This window comes from Phyllostomus hastatus, unplaced genomic scaffold (genome assembly GCF_019186645.2).
Source record: "Phyllostomus hastatus isolate PE091 unplaced genomic scaffold, TTU_PhHast_1.1 phas_contig_254, whole genome shotgun sequence".
Lineage (NCBI taxonomy): Eukaryota > Metazoa > Chordata > Mammalia > Chiroptera > Phyllostomidae > Phyllostomus > Phyllostomus hastatus.
This window is the reverse complement of record NW_025333810.1, coordinates 8692081-8716056: the sequence shown is the minus strand read 5'-3', so window position 1 is coordinate 8716056 and position 23976 is coordinate 8692081. Positions and strand designations below refer to the sequence as shown.

The 23976-nt window shown below is 44.5% G+C and overlaps 1 protein-coding gene across 5 annotated transcripts in view; it reads left to right on the top strand.

Moving 5' to 3' along the window:
• MCC (MCC regulator of WNT signaling pathway) overlaps positions 1–23976 on the top strand; it is a 394500-nt gene that overhangs the window by 299310 nt on the left and 71214 nt on the right. For all 5 annotated transcript variants that reach the window (XM_045837875.1, XM_045837873.1, XM_045837874.1 and 2 more), the window contains 2 exons: positions 2917–3059; positions 18068–18210. In XM_045837875.1, coding sequence (XP_045693831.1) covers positions 2917–3059; positions 18068–18210 — 286 coding nt within the window. The remainder of the gene's footprint in view (positions 1–2916; positions 3060–18067; positions 18211–23976) is intronic.

The following is a 23976-nucleotide window of genomic DNA, read 5'->3' as shown; positions in this document are numbered from 1 at the left end:
GAAAATGATTGAGCTGGAAGCCAGGAGTTTTGATAATTATTTTCCAGTATTCTCTTTTCACTGGGAAAGGAACCCTCAGGTACCATTCCACCATCTCTTCTCCCCCCACTCTCACCTCTGTCCACGTTCCTCATTCTCCAGCAGTCAGGGCCACCCGACAGCTGCGACCAGCGTTCCCTTCACAGTGGGCAACATAGTGACCGCCACCACGGCGCCGAGCATGCTGCACCGTGTCTCAGATACTGTGGGAAATCGAAACATACCTATTAAGTTATAGAGACTTTTCACAATTTTTTAAAAGCATCCTTTTGGGAAGATATAGGAAAGTAAAGCAGATATCTTTGCCATCAGCTAAGAAATTTTTTCTTCAATATATTCTTGTTACTCTGAGGTGAACCCCTAAGTTTCCAACATACATTGTAAGTCTTTTTTCTTCTTTTAGCTATAAGCACTTTTCCATCTCACTGACTTATCGGGCTTCCCACTGTCTCTGGTTCATAATCACACCCTCCAGGCCGACTTCGCAGCCAGAGTCCGGGGTGGAGTTGTACATCGGGCTCCTGTCCTTCCGGCATCAGTTGGATCTTCCATCTTTGGCAGCTCACAGCCGTCCACAGGGACGCCCAGAGCTGTCTCCGTGGTTATCAATGGGTCACATGCCTTTCACTTGTATAAACACTTGCACCTCTTCATTTTAAAGTGGCTTTTGAAGTTTCTTGTCTACCTTAACAGCCTGTTGACCTATAAAGACTGTAAAGAAGGAAGAATAAGGGCAAATTAAGGGAGAGTGAGAGCTCTTTGAGTTTGTAAGGAAAAGCACTTCACAGCAGTTTGCAGCCTGGGAGCAGTGAATGTGGAAACCGAAGAGGAATCGGCAAGCTGGAGGTGTGGGGGAGGGGTCGTGGGTCGTGGCGCAGCGGAGACCAGGCCTCATCCTGCGATTGTTGTAGGAGTGGGAATCAGTGCCCGTCTGAGGAGTGCCGGCTGTGCAAGCGCAAGTGCAAGTGTAGGCTGTGCGCACAAGCGCACACACAGTTTGGATATGGGGGAAAGCCCGACATTGAAAGCCCGCAGATGCTCTGCTTGGACGGGGAGCGGCAGTATTCTGCTGTGGGTACATTCCAGAAAAATGTGCTTTTCCACATATTAACAGATACTGTCTTTGAGATGTGTCATTTTGTGTACTTCTGTTGTCCCTTTTAAAGTGTGCTGGATCGTGAAGGAACACTGAAAGTTATGCATCTGTGGCCTGTCATAGATTCTTTCTGTTTAGGGAAGTTTCCGTGTTGAAGTGGCTTTCCCTTGCTATCAGTCCTTGCCTCTGGTTCCACATATTTCCTGTGTATGTGACTTTGAGTGGAGGTGGCTGGATGTTTCAGGTTGTCACTGAGCACCAAAGTCATATCATCATTTCTCTGAAAGTAACTGTCTCACAAAAAATCTGTTTTCATCAACCTTGTTGCACCTAATCTTGTTTATGGAGCTCTGAGCAGTTCCTGGGATGCTACCACATTAATACTGATCAAGCAGTTGGTTGAGGGTCGTCTTCAGAGATGTGGTCCTTGCCACGATTTAAGCGTATTGATCAGACTTCTTTGCTGAGTGCTTGTGTTTCAGTATTGAGACAGACTTGGTGTAGTGTTCTGCCTATCTTTGAAGGCTTTTCATCCATGGCAAGAGCTCTGTGTCTCTCCACTGGAAGCCTAGCAGATTTAGGGACAGGAGGATCCTGGAGGGGGCCGATGAGAAGTCTTCCCCTTGCCTGACTGCCACCAGCCCTGGAAGTGCAAAGCTAGCAAGTACATATGGCTCTTGGCATTAGGAAACCTTGCTGAAAATGAAATTAAAATTCCTCTGCCGGACAGGAAATTAATCAGGGCTGAAGGTGGTAGATAGGAGCATAAGCTCCACTCCTCCTTCCTTCACGAATGACTGTTTTATTATTATGCAAACGAGATGAAATGCACAGTGACTGGTGGGGGTTGTGAGGAGAGGAGAGAAATGAAAGAGGTGAACGAGTTCCTTAGAATTTAAACTCTGGCAACAAAAATGTTTTTTATAGCATCTGCTGCCTCTTAGTCCATCAAATGCTGAGCAAGGGGAGCTCCTCAGCCCCTTTTGTCCTTGTTGCTGCAAAGCAGCCTTCATCACAGTGTGACACATTGTGATTTCTTCATTCCATAACACTTCCAGATCATCTGGGGTGAACCAGGCCATATACCAAGTGCCAGGGCTAAGCCATGAGAACACCCTGCCACTGCCTTTCAGGAGTTTAGGGTCTTGTAGGAAAAGGATATTGGAAAGCATTAAGTCTGCAGAGAGCCAGGCACATGAGCAATGGTGTCATACCACTTAGGGTTCTTTGGTTGAAAAGTAACTAAAACAGGACCCGGCAGACTTTAGCAAAAAAGGAATGAATGGGTGAATGGGAAACTGACCAGTCATAAAGGAGTTTGGGAAGGAAGCTCTGGAGACATACAGAGCAAGAACTAAGGGACTGTCTCTCCAGGACCCTCAGTCAAATGCATCGACTCCAAGCAACCCTGAGTCCATGCACTCAAGATTCAAACTCCCGAAGAAGGTATCTGAAGGACCCTTTAGGCCACTTGTCCACTTTTTGGCTAAGAAAAAGAAGAGAGTCAGACAGTCCCATAAAGGTTGTGTGCAGTGGCAAAGGGATCTTTCCCCAAAGAGAGAATGAGTGCTAGAGATGCAAAGACGCAGGTGTTTACCAGGGTGTTGTCAAACAGCTGTTGCTGCGTCTCTCGGGATTTGCTGGTCAGTGAGCAGGCGTATGTTCTGTTTGGGGCGTGTTCACTGTTGAGCTTGTGATGGTCTGAAGCCATGAAACTTAGAATCACTAGCCTGTCGCTGTGTCACCTCACTGGCATTTCTTTCTTGTTCTCTGGATTCCAGTGTGAACAGTCCCATCTCATGAGAGAGCATGAGGATGTCCAGGAGCGGACGACACTTCGATACGAGGAGCGCATCACAGAGCTCCACAGCATCATCGCTGAGCTCAATAAGAAGATAGACCGTTTGCAAGGCACCACCATCAGGTAGTAGCCTTCACATCATGCCTTCTCTCTGCCCCTCTGGGCTGTAGCCTGGGTCTTGGGGTTGAAGCTGCCCCCATGAATTATAATGATGTTTTATTTGTAACTCAGACTTTTACAATTGATAAAATAGTTTCTCTTTGCTTTGTTCGCCACGTGCTTTCCCCTTCATTCTGTTCTAATTAAGGGTGGCAGTTGGAATCCTCAGTTTATTAGGGTGCAGAATCAGAAGTTGAATGAGATGCTTTATTAACAAGTTCTACACAAGCCCCTCTTTCTGAGAGACCAACATCCCTAACATGCCTTTTACTCACCAGGTTTGTTCTCAATGTGTAAACCATGTGCCTCGGTGGGAGATTTTGAGAGATTTTGGAATGAGACTTATAATTAAGCATTACATGGGCTTCTAGATAATCTAATAATATTTTGAGCTGACCTCAAGTTGATTTACCAACATGGACTTCGCCTCTTACAAATTCCTAAGGCAGGGGCAAGATTCGATCCATCACTAGTGAAAAGGCTGGGCTCGATGTTAAGGGTCTGCTTTTTCCTTGCTTGTCAGTCAGTTGGCCCCAAGCCTCCTGCACACAGTACTTGGTGTGTCTGCCTGCTATTCAGGGCAGAGGTTTTGCTTTAAGTGACTTTTACTGAGCTGAGGATGAGAACTGTTATCTTCCTGTCTCTGCTCAGGGCACTGCCCTGAAGAAAGCACTTACCTTTATGGAGAAAGAGTACTTTGTTCATTGAATGTCTGCACAAGCCACAGGTACAAGCATTGGAGGCGGCTGCTTTACACTTTCCCCACAGAAGGCCTGGGTTAGAAGGGTTAGAAGAAACTTTGGATGCATTTTCTCCCAACTCTGAGAGTCGTCGTAATGACAGGGCTCCTTGATGAGGGTACAGTTGGGCCTGTGTTTCCTGGGCAAAATTGTGGAAACGTGTGCCCTGAACTGGAGCCACACAATAAATTTCATATTCTAATTTAGAACCTCAAGACTTTTAAACTGCATCCTGGTCTTCAGAGTAGATTGTAGGTTAGTAATGCATGAGCAGAGAAGAACTCTCGGCCCGAAGAAGCGATTATAGCAGAGTTAAAGGAGGCTGATAGACTAAGATGTCAGATTTGTAATTTTCATTAAAACATGTTGCACTTTAAACACTTGAAGATGAAGGAAGGCAAATAGGCTCAGTGAGTTGTGAAAAAAACACATCACATATATCACCTGGAAAACTCAATGTCAGGATGCTTAAATTGATGATCATGGCCAGACTGCTTCATGTGAAAATACAGTGAGCTTCGTGAACATAAACATTTACTTGTGCCTTTTATTTAGAGGAAAATTATATCTGTCTAGATGTGTCGTTAAGTTCTGCCAGTTTTCATTATGGAAACGGGCTGGTCCCTCCTTGAAGTGACCCCCGAAGGGCTGGAACACATGCAGATGTGGGGGCCAGTGCGACAAGGCTCTCCTTGTCCTCGGAGCTCGGCAGCCAAGGCATCGCCCCAGCCCCCAGCACACCAGCAAATTTGCCCTCAGATCCTGAGTTCTGTGACAGGCTCAACAGCAGCCATACACCTCGGGCAAATTCTGATTGCCCCAGCATACCCAGGGTCTAGAGAACTGATGGTCATACAGTCACCTACAATGCTGGCAGACTTTCTCGTCACTTCAACCTGAAACTGACTTAGGAATTTATTAGAAAAGCTGAAAAATTATTAGTAAGGGACTAAGTTTATGTAAACTAGGATATACCCACACTTAAGCAATACTGAATTGCTTAAAGAAAGAAATTAGTATTAGTTTTCAATTTTTATCCCAGGTCACATTCAGAGAACCTTCTGTGACTTTCCTAGGATACTGTCCTGTCTCTTATAGCCACAGGGTTGATATAGCCAAGAATCAAATACTGCAGGTGGCTGAACTCCAGTGTAAGTCGAAGTTACAGCCACATCAGCTCTCGTAGGTAAAGAGTAAGTAAGCATTGATAGGAAAAGATAAAATGATGAGAATTCGAATGAAGACCGTTGTGTCGATTGAAATCAGTCCAGATTCCTAGAGCCTTACAAACCACGCTGAGCTTCCCTTCTCACAGAAGCAGCCCTCCCGCCTGCCGGGTAAAGCTGCCCTGCCCTGCCGGGAAACTCCGTAGCCACCCGATCCCAGGCAGGGGTGCCAGGTGTGTTCACGCCCCGCTGCTACTCCATTCCTCTTTTAGGTCTAAAAGGAGTTGTATTTCTTCCTGCCCCAGAGAGATAAGTGGAAATTCCAGCCTGGGAAGATACAGCTAAAATATGAAAAGATTTCTAAGATTTTGTTCATTTATAGTCACCAAAACTTAGGGGTAGTATGTGTGGGATTAGGACCTACGGGTTCTAGTCCAGATGGAGAGGAACGCAGTGCTGGATTGATGGTGAATTTATCGATAGTATTATTCCTGCCAGAAATTCTGGATTCACTATGTTAGCTCCAGTAGTTTGATTAACTGAAAAGTGGACTCAGTGGCAGACTACATTAAACAGTGTTGAAATGCCAGAACTACAATAGAGTAATATAGGAGTCCAGAGGCCTAGCGAGTGAGGATGTTGGGTGGGGGTGACATTGTTAAAATGGGATCTTTGATGCCACTTAACTCCTGGAGCAAGTGTGGGCTTGGCCACTGTCTCGGGCAATGGGGCAACAGTAGTGATCAGAAAGGTTTGACCTGTAGAGATCTTTCAGCCTGGCTCCTTGGTTACAGGGTCTCTAGGACTCGTCTACATGGGCAGCCTATGGAAGGTGTACTTGATCTTCCCAAGTCAAAAAACTCTGGCCTGGTGAACAGAGACTTGACTTACCACTGCAATGGAGACTCAGGGCCTCTTACCCAGTTTCCTTGGCCTGGTCCAGCACACTGACCCAGAGCACCTTGGATGAAGGGGACGATACATACAACCCTGCCACAAGTGGGCACAGTCTTCCTGCTCCCCTTCCAAAGAGACGTCGGAGGGAGACGTGCAGTGGGGAAAAGAAATAATAACAGTGGTGGGGTGGTAACTGGCTCTGAGATGATGATAGCCCCTGAGACCCCCCAAAACCTGTAGTCCATCAGTCAGGGTGTGGATGTGAAGGTGTATTACCAGTCAGCCCAGACTGCTGTAACAAAATACTATAGACTGGGTGGCTTAAACGACAGAAATTTATTTCTCACAGTTCTGGAGTCTGGGAAGGCAACACTAAGGTGCCAGCCAATTCAGTTCCCCACTGGGGGGCTCTCTTCCTCATTTAAAAAAGGTTGCCTTCTCACTGTGTCTTCACATGGCAGGGGAGAGAGATGAAACAAGTTCTCTGATATCTCTTCTACAATACAGGTCACTAATCTCATTACGAGACCCCCGCCCTCATGACTTCATCAAACCTAGTTATCTTCCAAAACTTCCATCTCCAAATACCATTACATTGAAGGATAGGCTGCAACATATGGAGGGAGGGGTGCAGGGGACAGGGGAGGGGGGTGGGGGACACATTTCAGCCCGTAATACGCACCATTTGTGAGATGAACATTTTTCAGGGCCCTGGAAGCATAGTAAATGCACCTAACCAACAACAGTATATGGTGCCACCTTTTTTGGGAGGATCCAGAGACCAAAAGGTGGAAGTAGAAATGGCTCCTCTCATTTGTATACCGGAAATCCCACTTTAAAAAATTGTTGCTTCTCATTCTTGCAACTTTAAACTCTGCTAGTTTAGAAGTCTTGGTTCCCCAGGAAACTGCGACTCCACCAAAGAGTACTACAATGGTCCCATTGACTGCCACCAGGCCCTTGGCAACAAAGAGAGTTACTATACTGGCTGGGGTGTTGTTCCTAACTTTCAAAAGGAAATTGGATTGTTGCTGTCCCATGGGGCAATGAGGACAATGTTTGGAACCAAAGGGATTCTCTAGTCTACCTCCTAGAAACTGCCCAGTGGTAAAAGTTTGTACATTAGAATAACCTAGAGGAAGGAAGTTGTAAGTATCAACTTAGCCTCATGACCAGTCATAAATAAGTTAGTGAAACTTACAGTTTAATAGTTCTGAAACTAAAAAAGTCAGCATTCATGCCTCCTGCCACTACCAGAACCAGTAAGTACAGACAAGGATTGAATCTTTATGGGCACTTTATTCAGATGCCAGCGATCTGAGTACCCTGAAAAACTGTCTTAACATCTCATCTCAAGCTGATCTTTTTATAAGAAGAAAGGATAGGTAAGGGGCTTGGGCAAAAGGTTAATTGGATAAGAGTTGTAAGTCCTAGGTGATTTTCCTAGTATTACCTTTTGTGTTGATCAACAATTCTTTATCTGCATCCCAGACCTTCTCTCCACGGAACACAATGGCTTGCAGAGCCCTGGGGCACAGAGGTTGAATTGCTTGTGACCTCCTTAAGTCATGCATTCCAGTTCCTGGAATAACAGCCTTCCACATGCATTAGTCACTTAAGCCTATCAAATTAAGACTAAAATCTTTAACTCTTGAGTTTCCCTGTCAGTAGGTTACATGATATGTAGGTGGATTTGACAGTGAACTAGGAGAGGAGTGATCATTTAACAATGGATGCAGTACCTGATGGGACTTTGGGTTTCCCACTTTGGTGAGGTGAGCTCATTTGTATTTGAATAAGGGATAGTTACAGAAGTTCGGTGTCCATTGCTATTGCAATTTGAAAATGTAAGTGTAAGAGCATGTGTATGGTGGTCGATAGCCAAAGAGAGTAGACTATCATAAATATTGTCTGGTACCTGGTACCATTCCCACCTCCTCTATCCACACTCTACAGAATCAAAGGGGTTGAACCCTGGGGACTACTTCCCAGACTCCCTTAACATCTGGGTTCTGCCAATGAGGTGCACTCCCATGTGTTTGGAAGACAGAAGGGAAGAAGGAGACATTGTCCCTCAGGCCATATTGGTTGCAGATGATGTACAGGCTTTGGTGACATGAGGTCCTGTGTTAACTGGTCAGACCCTAGATCTGGGAGCAGTTGTGAAGGCAGCAGCAGTTCCCTGATCTCTGAGGGGACCACAGCTGTGATGGCAAACCTGACAGCCCGCGGGGGCCTCCAACCACCCTTTTCTTTGGCCCCTCCAGTGATCTTGCTAGTGCACAGCTGCCCGAATTAAATCCTCTCTACTTGAAACATCCAATGTAGTCTGCGTTCCTAATTGAACCCTACCTAATGCATCCTGAATCCCATCTCCAGGAATAAACAATGAAGATTTTGTATGTATGGCCTTCTAAAAAATTTTATTCATGAATATTTTAAACAAATTGGATCATATAGTGCACACTGTTTTGTAAAATGTGCCTTTTCACTTAACTGTATCTTATAAGTAGCTTTTAAAATGCTCATCTGACTTGAGATTATATAATTGAATGGGGAAAATGGAAAAATACATCAGTAACTCATTTTGGATCTGGGTGGGGATGCGGGTAGAAAATGTCTAAGCAAATTAAACATGAGATCTTTTTGTTTCCCAAGGAGATTTTTTTTTTCTTTTTCCAAAAGCTACTCTCATAAAAGCATCTGCCTTTCACTGACAACTCTCATGAGTAGCCTGTATTTTCTGCTGTATGTACCATATGTTCATCAGCCCACTGCTGCCTGACTTCTGACCCTAATAGTTTGCCGATACTCCTTTAGCTATGGACTGAACTGTGTCCTGGGCAAAATTCATATCTTAAAGCCCTAACCCTTCATGTGATGGTATTGAGAAATGGGCCTTTGAGAGATAATTCAGTTTAGATGAGGGCATGAAGATGGGGCCTGCATGATGGGATTAGTGAGCAAGTTTGTAAGAAGAGACACTACAGAACACAAATTCACCACCCCCTCTCTGCCCCCCACCTTTAACCCTACCCTCTCTGTCATGCGTGGGCACAATGAGAACGCAGCCACCTGCAGGCAAGGAAGAGAGCCCTTACCAGAAACTGGCCATGGTGGCACCATGATCTTGGACTTCTACCCTCTAGAACTATAAGAAAATAAATTCCTATTGTTTTAGCTAACCAGCCTATGGTATTTTGTTACAGTAACCTGAGCTAAGAACTTTATTTGAAATACACCAGTGGGGACTTCTGGTCAAGATGGCAGTGTAAGCACAGACATGGCTTGCCTCTTCACACAACCACATCAAAATTACAACTGAAATACAGAACAACCAGCACTTAGAACTGTGAGAAATAGAGTTGAATGGAAGTTTGACAACTACGGAATTAAACCGTATCCATCCAGACTGGTAGAAGGAATGCAGACATGGAATGGGCTGGTCCCACACCCACATGTGGTGGATAACAATTGGGGGGGGGTATCTCAGGAGCAAGGAGTCCCAGCCCCACACCAGTCCTCCAGCCAAGGGATCCAATGCCAGGAAGACAAGTCCCCACAACTTCTGGTTGCAAAAACCAGCAGGGACCAAATCAGTAGAAGAAACTGCTAGAGCTCCAAGCAGTTCCTCTTAAAGAATACAAACATGGACTCAACCTACTCAGACTCACTCCCTCTGAGCTCCAGCACTTGGGTAGTAGCTTGAAAGGCACCAGTGGCATACTAGAAGAAATTGAAGTCACTGGCATCAAGGCAAGCAGAGGCCATTGTCGCTTTCCTAAACTCTCCCCCTACAAAGCCACAAAACCTAAAACTGGTGCCATATCTGAGACTCCATCAACCTCACTAAAACTGTTTGACCCGCCTTTGGAGATTCCCAGAGACTCTGCCCCACCCAACTTACGGACCTATCCAAGCTGCTTTTCCATGTGAATGGTTGGTCTTGGCTCATGCTGTACAACTTCTTAAATCTTCTCAAACGAGTAACACCTGGCCTCAGTGAGCCTCAAGCCTGGCACTAGCAGCAGCCAACCCAGATGCACAGCTTGGCTTCACCTGGAAATCGCCAAGCCCAACACCAGTAGCAGCCATTTCACATTGTTTTATAGCTCAGGTAGTGTGGCCCTGGGCAAAACACAAGGGGGGGGGGGGTGCTGACCTTGGCCTGCACCACCCTGGAAACCCCAGGGCCAGTGCACCCAGTGGACAACTACAGACCACTTTGGAGCACCACCATCCTGCCTCTGCACAGCTGATCCTCCATGGAGGGTGGAGGTTGGTGGTCAGTGATCACAGCCAGTCCTTGCAGCTGACTGGCCTGGGTAAATCCTTTGTATTGATCTGCCAAATAGCAACCAAGCCTCAACTACAAGAGGAGGGTGTACTCAGCCCAAACAAAGGCCACACCTTGAGTACCCAGCTTGGGCGATAGGGAAGGCTGTGCCACAGGACCCTATAGGGCACCTACTGCATTAGACTACACTACCAACATGTGGAGTCAAAGCACCTCCACATAATAAATAGAAACAAACACAGGGAGGCTGCCACGTGAGGAGACAAAGAAACATGGCCCAAGTGAAAGAACAGATCAAAACTCCAGAAAAAGAGCTAAATGAAGTGGAGATAAGCAATCTATCAGATGCGGAGTTCAAAACACTGGTTATAAAGATGCTCAAGGAGCTTAGTGACAACCTCAGCAGCATGAAAATATCCAGTCAGAAATAAAGGATACACTAATTGAAATAAAAAACAATTTATAGGGAAAAAACAGTAGAGTGGATGAAACCAGGATTCAAATCAATGATTTGGAACATAAGGAAGCAAAAAACAACCATTCGGAACAAGAAGAAGAAAAAAGTCCAAAAAAATGAGGATAGTGTAAGCAGCCTCTGGGACAACTTCAAGAGGTCCAACATTCACATCATAGGGGTGCCAGAAGGAGAAGAGAAAGAGCAAGAAACTGGAATTCTATCTGAAACAATAATGAAAGAAAACTTTCCTAATTTGGTGAAGGAAATAGATGTGCAAGTCCAGGAAGCACAGAGTCCCAAACAAGATGGATGCAATGGGACCTACTCCAAAATACATCATAATTAAATACTAAAGTTTAAAGATAAAAAGAGAGTCTTAAAAGCAACAAGAGAAAAGCAGTTAGTCTCATGGGAATTCCCCTGTAGGAAACTGTCAGCTGATTCCTGAAAAGAAACTTTGCAAGCTAAAGAAGATTGGCAAGAAATATTCAAAGTCATGGAAAGCAGGGATCTACAGGCAAGACTGCTCTACCTAGCAAAGACATCATTTAGAATCAAAGGGTAAATAAAGAGCTTCCCAGACAAGAAAAAACCATCATCACCAAACCATTATTACGTGAAATGCTAAAGGGGCTTATTTAAGAAAAAGAAGATCAAAACTATAAACAGTAAAATGGCAAAAATACATATCTATCAATAATTGAATCTAAAAACAAACTAAGCAAACAAAAAGAACAGACAGAATCATGGATAAGGAGAGCATTTTGATGATTATCAGATGGGAGGGTAGTGGGGGAGAATGGGTGAAGAGGTGAGGGGATTAAGAAGTACAAATAGATGGTGACAGAATAGCCAGGGGGATGTAAAGTGCAGTATAGGAAGAGGAACAGCCAAAGAACTAATATGCATGACCCATGGACATGAACAATGGTGGGGGGATTGCCTGAGGGACTAGGGGAAGCTGGGTGGAGCGGGGGCAAAGGGAGAAAATCAGGACATTTGTAATAGCAAAATCAATAAATTATAATAATTTTTTTAAAGAAAATACCAGTGATTTCTTAACTGAAAAACCCTGTAACTTTGCTTGTTACCAGTCCTTTCCTGCAGCATTTAACTTTAAATCCTCCTTCCTTCCTGGTGTGCTCTTCTGGAACCTCTGGGACCCAGTAGGTCCTGGATCTTCTCATCTATCCTTGAGGTCCATCATCAGCCTTGGCTCCTTCCCTGGGCTCTGTCCCCCACACCTTTCACCTTGAATGACCACAGGCCAGAGAGCACCAACCCATCGTATCTGTGTCACCTTGGCATTGGCACTTAGACATTCTGCTTCCTTGTCTTCCAATTGTTCCTCATTTGGTGACTGAGATACTTTCCAAAGTCTCTGTCTACTCTAACATAATTTGATCTCTGAGATCTCAGGCCTGGACCATGGACCTGGCCTTTCTTCTGGTCTTTCAGCCCACCTTTTGACCTGTGTAGTGTGTCTGTCTGTCTAGTTTCATGTTGCTGCATCCCAAACAGCATAACCAAAACCTCTTTATCTTCCAGCAAAACATGTTGTTTTGATTCATTTCTGGCCTAAAAGGTAAAATATACTGAAATAAAAATAAGCCCAGAAAAGTAAAATAGATTTCTCTCTCCCCATCTCCCTATGTTTACATATTTAGAAGTATACATATTTAGAAGCTCTTGATTGTTGATCCTATATTAGATCTTGTTAAAACTGGTACTCATTGATGGCAAGGTTGGCTAGCCTTTCAAAATTTCATTTCGTAGTTATTCACCAAAAGATTCATAGATGAGTCTGAGCTTCCTCTGTGCTATATAAAAATATTCAAAGAGCCCTGGCTGGCGTAGCTCAGTGGATTGAGCTCAGGCTGAGAACCAAAGTGTCGCAGGTTCAATTCCCAGTCAGGGTATATGCCTGGGTTGCAGGCCATGGACCCCAGCAACCGCACATTGATGTTTCTCTCTCTCTCTCTATCTTCCTCCCTTCCCTCTCTAAAAATAAATAAGTAAAATCTTTAAAAAAACTATATATATATTCAAAGAGGTAGAATTGAAGAACCAGAACTTTATTCATTAAATAACATATATGGTAGGTAGAAAATAGACAGGGAGGGCAAGAATAGTATAGGAAATGTAGAAGCTAAAGAACTTATGACACATGGACATGAACTAAAGAGGGGAATGTGGGTGGGAGAGGGTGTGCAGGGTGGAGGGGAGTGAAGGGGGGAAATGGGACAACTCTAATAGCAAATCAATAAAATATATATTTTTTTACAAAAAGAACTTTATTCATCACTGATTTCCTGCTATAGATCCTCTAAGACAGGGCTGTCAAACTCATTTTCACCAGGGTCCACATCAGCCTCACAGTTGCCTTCAAACGGCTGAATATAATTTCAACTCCTTAACAGTTAAGGAGTAGTTACATTTATACAGTCCTAACATTATTTTGGTCCTTTGAAGGCAACCACGAAGGTGATGTGGCCCCTGGTGAAAATGAGTATAACACCCCTGCTCTAAGAGAACTGAACAGATTGTATTTCCTCCTTACATCTAAAAATCTTCATTCTTTAAAAGAATAATGGTCACTTAAGGGCAGGTCTGCCTTTAAGTGTAAGAAAAACAGTATATGGTTCAGAAAAACCACCAGGGGTTAGCTGGACAGAGTTGACTGATGGTTGCCAAGACAGGCAGATGTCCATCTGGGTCTTATTCAGATATCACTCCAATCCAGTGACAAGGCATGAATACACACCTCAAAATTAAATAGATCTGGGGTGTGCTAGTGAAGTAATATTTTTGTCAAATGCAGCTGATTCCACAGTACTTCAGCTTAAGGTCTGCAAAGCATGGTAAGAATTATACTTTCATTAACTTTTCCATGTATGATTAAATCATTTCTCCACAGCCTAATGAAAAAAGGGGAGGAATCTTTAAAAACAACTGCAGTCCTGTCCAGGTTGCTCAGTTGGTTGACATGTCTTCCCGTACACCAGAAAGGCTGTGGGTTCAATTCATGGTCAGGACTCATGCGGGACGTGCTGATGCGTGTTTCTCTCTCACATTGTTTCTCTCTCGCGCTCTTTCTCCCCTCCTTCCTCTCTCTCTAAACTATAGCATAGGCTCCTATGTTGGAGTATTGTTTGCCTGCACTAAATTTAGGAATTAGGTTGTGATACTAACTAGTTGCTTAATCTCGGGTAAGTTGCTTAGCCCTTGAAGCTTCAGTTGCGTTATTTGTGAAATAAAGGTGTTGGTTCTAGCTTTAGATGGTGTCTGAGATCCCTTCCAGTCTGTCACCCTGTGACTTTTCCGCTACTGCTAGTTACCCATGTGTGTGTACACTCTGATGCCTGCCTCCTTAGGAGCGATTTTGTTTTGTTTTGTTGTTTAAGCTCGTAGCAAGCACTAATTATTGCAGCTCTAAATAGAGCAACTGTATGCATTTCCCAAATGCTTCTAAGTGAATGAAATAATGTAATGTACACTTAGAATCCTGTGAGATGATTCTTTATATTCCAAGAGCAACACTGAGAACTTTATAATTTCAGTTATGAAACTACCACAATAGCATATAATTACCATTTATCAATTTATCAGCTTCTGATTTTTGAGGTGCATGTGATTGTTTCTTGGACCTTTTCATGTTTTCTTCCTTTTCATCACCACACTAACAGTCGGTGGTCTTTGGGAGGCATTTCTCCCTCAAAGAAGTAAGCTGTCACTCACCAACAGTTCAGACATACACACCAGAGATAAGCCACCGATAAAGTCACTTTGAGATGCTGATGCTGTGTCACTGGCTAGACATCATTACCAGTTTGGTGGCTCACTGCTGCACAAGACAGTCCTGAAGACCCACCACAGATTTTTGCCTTTCTAAAACTGCCATGGGCTGGTGGAGTGTTTTTGACTTTTTTGGTGTCTTGTCCATTGTTCTTGATGGACCAACTCTCCTGAATAATATAGTAGGGAGAGAAAACCCCCTAGCCTCAGGTCCTACATATGCTGCAGTCCCAAATGGACTGCGATTTTACGAGAGGCCCTGAGAGAATTCGTCATTTCCCAGTCCCAGATCCCAGCCTCGTTTCAGGAATGACGCCGATGATGATGTTCAGGAGAGTAGGATATGCAACTCGTGTTTTGTTTTTTGTTTTTTGTTTTTTGTTTCCCTAAATCTCCCTGGGAGAACAACAGGATTGCACAGACTTTCTAATATTTAGGCTTTGTTGAATCTTTCTATACCTCACTCTTTGTGACCCAGAACCGTGGATCTTCTCACAGGGCTACTTTTCTGTGCTATAGTATTGGGTTGGCCAAAAAGTTCATTTGGTTTTTTCCATAAAATGGCTCTAGTAGCGCTTTGTTGTCTTTAACTTCATTTGGAACAATTTCATTAAATTGTATTGTGATGGCTGTTATATTGGTGCGCATTTTAAAAAATTATCAAAATTGGTGAATTTTTGTATAGCCATTTTAATACTGAAGGTGGAAGAAAATACACATTTTTGGCATATTAGGCTTTATTATTTCAAGAAAGGTAAAAACACAACAGAAAGGCAAAAAAAGATCTGTGAAGCATATGGAGAAGGTGCTGTGACTGATCAAATGTGTCAAAAGTGGTTTACAAAGTTTCATGCTGGAGATTTCTCGCTGGATGATGCTCCACAGTCAGGTAGACCAGTTGAAGTCGATAATGATCAAATGGAGACATTAAATCAATATTACACCTTGCGGGAGATAGCTGACATACTCAAAATATCCAAATCAATAGTTAGTGGTGAAAATGAAAAATGTGTCTTTTATTTTATGGAAAAAACTAAACAAACTTTTTGGCCAACCTAGTGCTCATTATGATTACCATAAGGAGAAACCTTAACCAGAAATGTGTGTGCTCGGCCCCTCCACGTGCGTTCAAGAAGACAGTCTTCCTGCCCTTCCCTCCAACTTGTTTTATCTGTTTCCATGCACAATCTTGGCAACATTTCCTCCTTTCCGTGAATTCCTAGACCTCATGTATTTTATCTTTATCTCTACCATGTAATCCTAATTATTTGCCTCCTTCACTACAATAAATTCTTCTTTTGATCAAAACTGCCCACTCCACAAGTGCCGAGTGCCCTGCCAGCCTCACGTTTCCACTGTGCCCCATTGGGCTTCAGCTGCACTGAACCACTTATTCCCCTCCCAGCCTCCACGTGTTCACCTTCACAGGCTCCACTGAGCCTTTACATGTGCCCTTCCACCCACGTGGCCCATCTAAAATTTACTTGTCTTGAGATGTGTCTTGAGTGCTGCTCCATCCAGGAAGTCTTCCCAAGTTAGACTTAGTTGTGAACATATTTGATTCCCAGAAGACAGCACCCATCTGGTCTTTGCTTTGCCCTCCTTGTTTTGGTGCTCAGAGACATTGAATGAGGATTCCTCATTTGCGTTTTATGGCACTGAAAGCCTTCAGGCTCAGCTGAGTGTGGTAGAGCTCTCAGACTGTTCTCCAGCCTCAGTGAGGAACGCGCCCTCCCTGCAGCCAGCACTTCTTCTCTCACCCCTTCCCTGGGCACTCCTTTATAAAGTTCGTCCTAATTATCTCTAGAAGTAATTCCTTACAAAGCAGAAGTTTTGGCAGGTACAGTATGTTTGGAACCTGCCAAACCAGGAGGATTTAAAGTGGCTTTTAAAGACTTTGCAAATGCCATTTTTCCCACAGCAACATAATTTTTCTGGCTTTCTTAGCTGCAAAACAGTATCAGCCAAGCTGATGCTTATTGCGTTGGCCATGCAGCAGTGGTAATTGATTCATTATACACAAAATTTCCTGTTAATAGAAATCAGAACTTTAAGTGCTGATTGAAAGGAGAGCTAATATATCAGGACACAATTACCCTATAGACCAAAAAACGAGGAGACTCTTAAGAGTGCTTTTTAATTGTTTTATCTCCTAAACCTAATTATTGTTAGCCTTGCAGGTGTCTAATAATTAACTTAGTCATAGAACATTAAACCATGTGCTTTTGTCTTCACCCCTCCCATTTTATTTCATATTTTGCATATTTGGTGGGGCTTTATATCTGCTTTGAGTCCACCCAGATTTGGGTGGCTTTTATTAAAAATACCTTCTAAAGCAGGAACTCAGGTGAATCCCTTCTCTGGGAGGATGATGATTTCTTGAGAGAACCAAGAAGTCTGAAGAGATCTCTAGCTTATAGATGTGCCTGCCCTGCTTATAATGACAGTTGCCTCTCCTCCCAAGTTCCAGAGATCACCACTCACCATCTTGGTCGACCCAAAACCCGAGACTGCAGACTTTTCTGCACACACACACAGAGTCAAAAACTAAGGTGAATGCCAGGCCGAGAGGATTTCTTCTCGTCCTAGCTGTCTTCACAGACACCCTCCCCCTGGGGCTGCACAGACACCCGTGGGCTTCCCAACCTCATAATTAAACCCACTGACAATTTTCGCTTCCAGCTCACTTGCAAAATAAATGCTTCTGTGAGGGTTCATTTTGCTCTTTCCATGTCCGTGTCCAGTGTGTGTGCAGTGATGATAATGGTGGTGGGGGAAGGAAGTATGGTGTGCCTGGAAATACATACTACAATTTTAAGTTTTCTTAGCTTGCTCATAATTAATTCAGAAACCAAGGATTGAGGGATCCATGAAGGGCTCAAAAGGAATGGGTGTCCTTGTGCTAATGAAACATAGCTGCATTTTAACATCGGCTTCCTGTTAGTAAATGCAAATCAAATGGAAGGAGATTCACCGTAGAGTGGTATTCTCTCTCTCACTGTTTTCATTCTCCTCCCCACTCCATCCTCTTTTTATGTTCTCTAACTGTACCTACTTTGGGGGAGATTAAGTGTGGTATTTGTCAGACATGTGATCCGTATACCTCTCAAAGCATCCGTTTTGTTCTGCCCAGATGAGGTGCTGGCTGTCCAGTAGCTCTGGCCCCAGGACCCCCCATATGTGCTCCTCCAAGAAGGCACACCACAGGGACCCTCCAGGCGATAGGATGTGCTGTTTCTGTTCACCAGGCTTCATTCTTTTGCTCACTGTAGCATCAGTACTAGTAGTCTTAGTTCTTCTTCACCTTAGAATTTGAGGGGATGAAGAAATCTAATTCCTTCAGGAAATCTTTGAAGGGGAAAAGTTCCTAGTAGGCTGATAGATGAATCTCGTTACATATATGGGTACATACATGGACACAGACGCAAACTTTCAGCATCACATACTAGTCATAGATGTGACCATCTATTTGGCCTAAAGGAACCCTGGTAAATGGTCTAGGGGTATGGGGAGATCTATCTGTTCTCTCTCTGAATGTCTTTTACTTTGTCCTTAAATGACATATTCTCTAGGAGTTTGTCTTACATATCTGTAAATGGTGACGGACTCTTTTGTCTCAGGGAAGAAGATGAGTACTCAGAGCTGCGATCAGAACTCAGCCAGAGCCAGCAAGAGGTCAACGAGGACTCTCGAAGCATGGACCAAGACCAGACCTCTGTCTCCATCCCTGAAAACCAGTCCACCATGGTCACTGCTGACATGGGTGAGTCTGCCTGCCATCACCACAGAGTCTGGTTTCCACAACAGGAATTTATAGAAACATGAGGCAGCCCAAATTAAAATTTAATTAGTCACGGAGTTTAGTGAGTAGATGAAGGCACGCCCATTTCAGTCCCTTACACACCACTTTGTTGGTCAAAATGTAACTGAAGAGCTGAATTAGCTTTCTGTCCTGATGTTTGTGACTCAAACATGTGTCACCTCTATTTGAAAAATCTACAAGTGGGGAACCAGTTATAAAGGCTATTGGAATGCTCCAAGTTACAGTGAAATCTGAAATGTGGTGGCAGGGATGGGAAGGCTAGAATGGGTGGTGACACACTGCAGTTAAACCAATAGCAACTGTTGGGTAAAGAGGAATCCAAAGTGGCTCTAATATGTTGATCCTGAGTGACTAAGAGACTGATCATATTCCTCAGAAGGAATATTGGTTCAGAAATGAATTGGGAAATAGATGTATTGTGTTTAAAGTTGTAGAGAAACCTCCATGTGGAAATATCTGGTACAGTGTTTATATGGTGTGTTTTTAAACTGCAGGTTATGACCCATTAGTGGGTCTTGAAGTTATATGAAAAATAAAATATTTTTGAAATCAAATCAAGTAGGAAAAAAATAGAATGACGGTATTGTTCCATGAAAATTATCTGTTATATGTGTATATGCAATAAGTTGTCAAATGAAATGTTCTGAATGTGGGTTGCAGTCAAAATGTTGTAAAACCACGGGTCTGCTTGGAGATGCCTAATTGGCTCTCTGGAGAGATTGAGGTTGAGGATAAAGACTTTGAAGTTGTAAAGTAAGATCCCTGTGGTCCAAAAGGTGTGGAGACAAAGGGAGGAGGAGCCCCACATCATCTTCTACAAAAGGAGGAGACCCATATCTTAGGAAACGTTCACATGCAGGGGAGAGATGGATAAAGGACAGGAAAAAGGAAGAATAAGATCATGCAAGATCTTGTAGACTGTGTGAGAGAGTTTGATCTTTATTCAAAGATCTACAAGAATAAACTGAAAGATTTTAATAGTGGGAGGGAGAGGAAAAGACAATCAGATTATGTTTTGAGTCAATCACTCTGAAGTGGGGAGAAAGAATCAGTGGATCAAGAGTGAATGGGGGAGGCCATCTAGGAAACCACTGAAAAAGTGCATGCGGGCAGAATTGTGGCTGGGACATAGGGTGGTGGCCACAGGGATGTAGGAAAGCAGATGGGTGGAGAAAAGGCATAAAATGGCAAGATCTGGCCGAAGGATCAGAAGCAGAGGAGGAGGTGTGTGTGGACATGTCCCATATGTCTGCGTCTGGATTGCACAGTGGATGCACAGTGGGGCCAGTCACCAATACAGGAGGATAGGAAAAAAGACCAGTTGGCTTGTTTTGCTTTCAATTTTGTTTTGTGTGTGGGGAAGGTGGGGTGGAGATCATGTATTTTGTTTGGACCTAAGTTTGAGGCATCTGGAGATTTCTGGATAGAGATGCTTGGGAAGGCAGTAGGTGTGGATAAGAAGCTAAGAGGAGAGGTGCAGGCTAAAGAGAAGCAGCTAGGAGACATCAGGTTGTGTGCAGATAGTTACCGAAGCAATGGAAAGTTATGCGTAGAGTTGAAAGTGCAGAGAGCCTGGAGGCTAAGCCTTGGGGGTCACCAGCTGATAAGGAGACTCAGCGAGAGCTCTTTGGCAGGGATGGGCACCTCATCATTTTGGTCTGTGTTTAGACGCACCTCCTCCAAAAGCAGCTCCTGAGCAGTGCTGTGCAAGTCCCTGTGCTGACCGTGTCGGTGCCCCATTCAATTCCTTCCTATATCACACTGAAATTTTGAAGGACGTGTTTCTATTTCTTTACTTGACCAGCTCTTCCCACTACATTCTACTTGGCGGAAGCATGCTTGTTTTATCTACTCGTGTATCTCCAGAGCCCCACTACAGGGCCTGGCGTATCATATGTGTTCAGAGATACTTCTCTGGATGAAAGAGTGAAGCAATCAACCAACGCATCAAGCAGTCAGTCAGGCAGAGTTATATGAGGGCAACGAGGGTAGTGGTGTCTGGAAGCTGGTGGGGCAGAAAAGGCTCTAATAAGGAAGGAGGGTCAATGGGCTGGACTACTGCTAAAGCTGAATGAGGCAGATTTAGCTACATCAAAGTCATTGAGAGCCAATACCAAATGAGCCAGACAGAAATGCCTGAGGAGTGGGGACACCTTCCCAGTCTTGGGGTCTTGGCTTCAGGCAAAACTGCCTCTCTCAAACCTGAACTCAGATCCCGGCCCAGCCATGGGCCCAAGTCTTACATGCTAAGTTACACCAGCCGCATGATTTCTAACCCTGTGGCCCCAAGCTTCTGCACTTGATCTTCCAGCCTTAGGCAGACAGACAAGTACAAGCAGCCAAAAGGTCGCCAGTTACTACAGAGACGTTCCTGCACTGATTCCTCCATTCATGTCTCTGAAACTATGTTCTATGAGATTGAATAAGTGACCCATGCTCCAACAAAGTTTCTTAATCAAATAAGGTTGGGAAATGGAGGGATAGAGCCATTTAAATGGGCCAAGGGTCTTTACCAAGGGACTTCTCAGGGCTCCTGACATGTTAGAGCATCTGTAGTTCAGGCTCCTCATTTCTTTCCATCTTTTCCTTCATTAAAAAAAAATACATTCATTACAGCAGGTGGTAGTATCTTTTCTGAAGGAACTGAGCTTCTGGAGGGGAGGAGCCCTGTCTGCCCAGTGTCCATGTATATCCTCTGCCCACAATAGGGGCCTTTATTCATTTTTTCAGAAACTCAGGCAGAGCTGCACCAGGGACTGGGGATATAAGAGAGAATCTGCCATCAGATGGCTGTACACCTGTGCTCCTATCCCTCCCACCTAGAGGGATACCCCAACTTCTTACCATGGCCTACAGGGCCCCCAGACACTGGGCATTGCCCACCTCAAACCTCATCCTCCCAAGCTATCTAGCCCTATCTTTTCTCCCCGCTCTGCCTTCACTGGCCTGCTCACTGGCCCTCAAACCTGACCAACTTCCTTGTTTCAGGGCCGCTGCAGTCGCTGTTCCCCTGCCATCTGCCCCTTCCTACACTCAGCCTTGGCTTTCTCCCACAGCCAGTCTTCTCTCACCTGAGGCCTCCTGGCGGAGGGCAGCATACACTCACTCTCACACTCGCAGGCATGCTCTTCCCCTCCCAGCTTTCTTTGTCTTCATAGCACTTAGCACTACCTGATGATGTCATGTGTTTGCATTTATAATATTTTGTCCTGTATTACCAGACTTTATCAGGCTCTCCTGCTAGCTTGCAGACTCCACATGGACAGCTATCCTGCTTACCAACGTAATAGTCCCGCACATAGTAGGCATCCAAATGTGTGAGTAGCAGTAAATGCTACCTTGGAGCTCATGATTCTTTGGGGGACATAGACAGAGAGACAGGGAGTGACCAACAGTGGGTGGACAGAGCCCCTAGTGACACCCTCGGATGGGAGCATTGGACAACAAGTCGCATTTAAGGTACATGTAAACTGAGGGACAAGTAGGGACAAGGCGAGTGAAGAGCAGGAGGCAGGAAGAGAGTCCTGTGGGCACAGGGCCGCCCAGCCAGGTCCCCAAGGAGGGAAGGCCCTGGGGCCAGCACGGAGGCTGGTTAAGGCTGTGGCAGAGTGCAGTCCCTGCATGCGTGCATCGGAACTGGACGTCTGGCTCCTCTGATTCCTCTGCCATTTTCCAATTAAACTGCTTCAATAGGGAAAAAAGCTTCCATATATAAACACCATTATAGGAAATCATTAAAAAGCAGCCATTTCATTACGGTTGCTATATCTGCAAACATGCATTTGCAACCCAGGGGTTTCCTTGAGCCGGATTTTATGTGCCAAGTTTGCTGCCATCTGTTTGCTGATCTCTATTTAGGATAATGGGAGTAAGTCCAACCTCTTCCTGACATTAAAAACGTACTTTTGTCTTAAAACTGCGCCCATCAGAGCCAAGGGTGCCCCTTCAGTCAGCGGGCTCCTGGGTACTGCTGTCAGGGCCCAGAGGAGGAAGCTGGCAATTTAGAAAATGTTTTGACACCTGAGTGGTCAGAGAAAGGACAAAGGTCCCAGTAAGGTCTCATTGCATCTTAAAGTAGATTGCATTATCTCTGTTCAAACCTAGTCACACAGTTGTTTGGAAAATAAAGATAATTAAATGGACAAAGACAAAGATGGAAATTGTGGCTTGAAATTTTTAGTTTTTCAGTTTGGCCAAGAGTTCTAATTAAAAGAAAGGTTGGAAATAATAGGTAACATGCCTTGCTCACTTATTTTGCGTCAAGCATGTACATACATCCTCATGTTTAATCCTCAAATTCAAAGGAGGCCTTGTAAAACTCCTTGTTTATAAAAGTGGGGATAACAGAGTTCGGAGGGGATAAGTCACTTGTCCAAGGCTACACAATCATTTTTGTTGTCGCCGCTGTGTTTCTGTAGATGGCTTTGCCCTGATACGCCTCTACTTGAACCATGAACCATGCCAGTGGTTGGCACGCTTCGCTCACTGCAGTCCTTTGAGGTCTCTCGTGCTGACGGGGGAATTTAGGAGCAGCTGTGTGATCATAGCACCTGGCTAATAGCAGAGTGCTTGTTGTTAGTCGAGATTTTGCAGATCTCGATCTTGGAAACAACACTCTTAGACCGAATGATTCTGGGTGCTGTAATGGAGCAGAGCAAGATGTGCACACATGCGTTCGTCGAGTCATGCGTGTTTGCATGTGTGCAGTGTCCTCACTAGCAGGCTGTTTTCCCTCCTCTGTTAACAGAACAGCAAAGCTTGTCAGAAGCAGCTGTTTGTAAAACAAACAAAATCCATAATCCAATGGGTCTTTGCACAGCCTGTGATGTGTTCTGCTCCAGTATTTTGAGGTCTCTTCCGGTTTAAAGGGAGAAATTCTTATTTTTCTAGAATTTAGCAATGCTAAACCATTTATACCCTTAGGGCTAACAGGAAGCATTTGATGGCTTCCTTGCTGGTGCGATCATTTCGATAGAGATTTCCCCCTTATGAGTCGTTTTTGGAGGACAACCAAGGAAGAATTTACACATGAAACCTGGTTCTTTGGCACTGCTGTGACTATGAAATATGTTTAACGTTAAAGCCAGATTTTTCCTGGCTTAATGGCCGATGAGCCTTAATGGCTTCAGGAAAAATGTTCCAAAGTGTCAAGCAGCCACTCCCAGTGGGAACAAGGGGGTTGGGACTGGGAAAGACAGCCCTGACTCCTCCAGAAAACGATTTCTGCAGACTGGAGACAGTGTTTACAAAGGCAAGACAACCTGTCTAGAGAAAGCTCGCTTTTCATTAGGAATGAGGTGGCAAGATGGTCATTCATCCCCCAGCAAAGAATTTTTAAATGAGAACCAGATTGTTTGAAATCCATTCTGAAACTTTGAGGAACCAGTCCAGAGGTTGCAAAGGTTAGACAGACTGAAAATAACACGCTGGCCCATTGACTAGCAGGCCGTGCCCCCGCTGCCTATGTTCTCTTCTCTGTACTTCAGCTGAATTTCTCCCTGAGGGGCTCACAGTGTTGGGAAGGAAGTCTTAGAAGTTTCAAACTTCGACTCATCAGAGAGCTCTCTCAGCAACCCTGTGCTTTCTCCAAGGGAGCTGAGCCTGGCCCCGCGAGCCCTGTCTGCAGATAGAAACGGGCCGAGGGAGTCCACATGCAGTCACTCCAGGACTGTCCTGGGAACGCAGCCAGACTTGGAGCAGGACAGG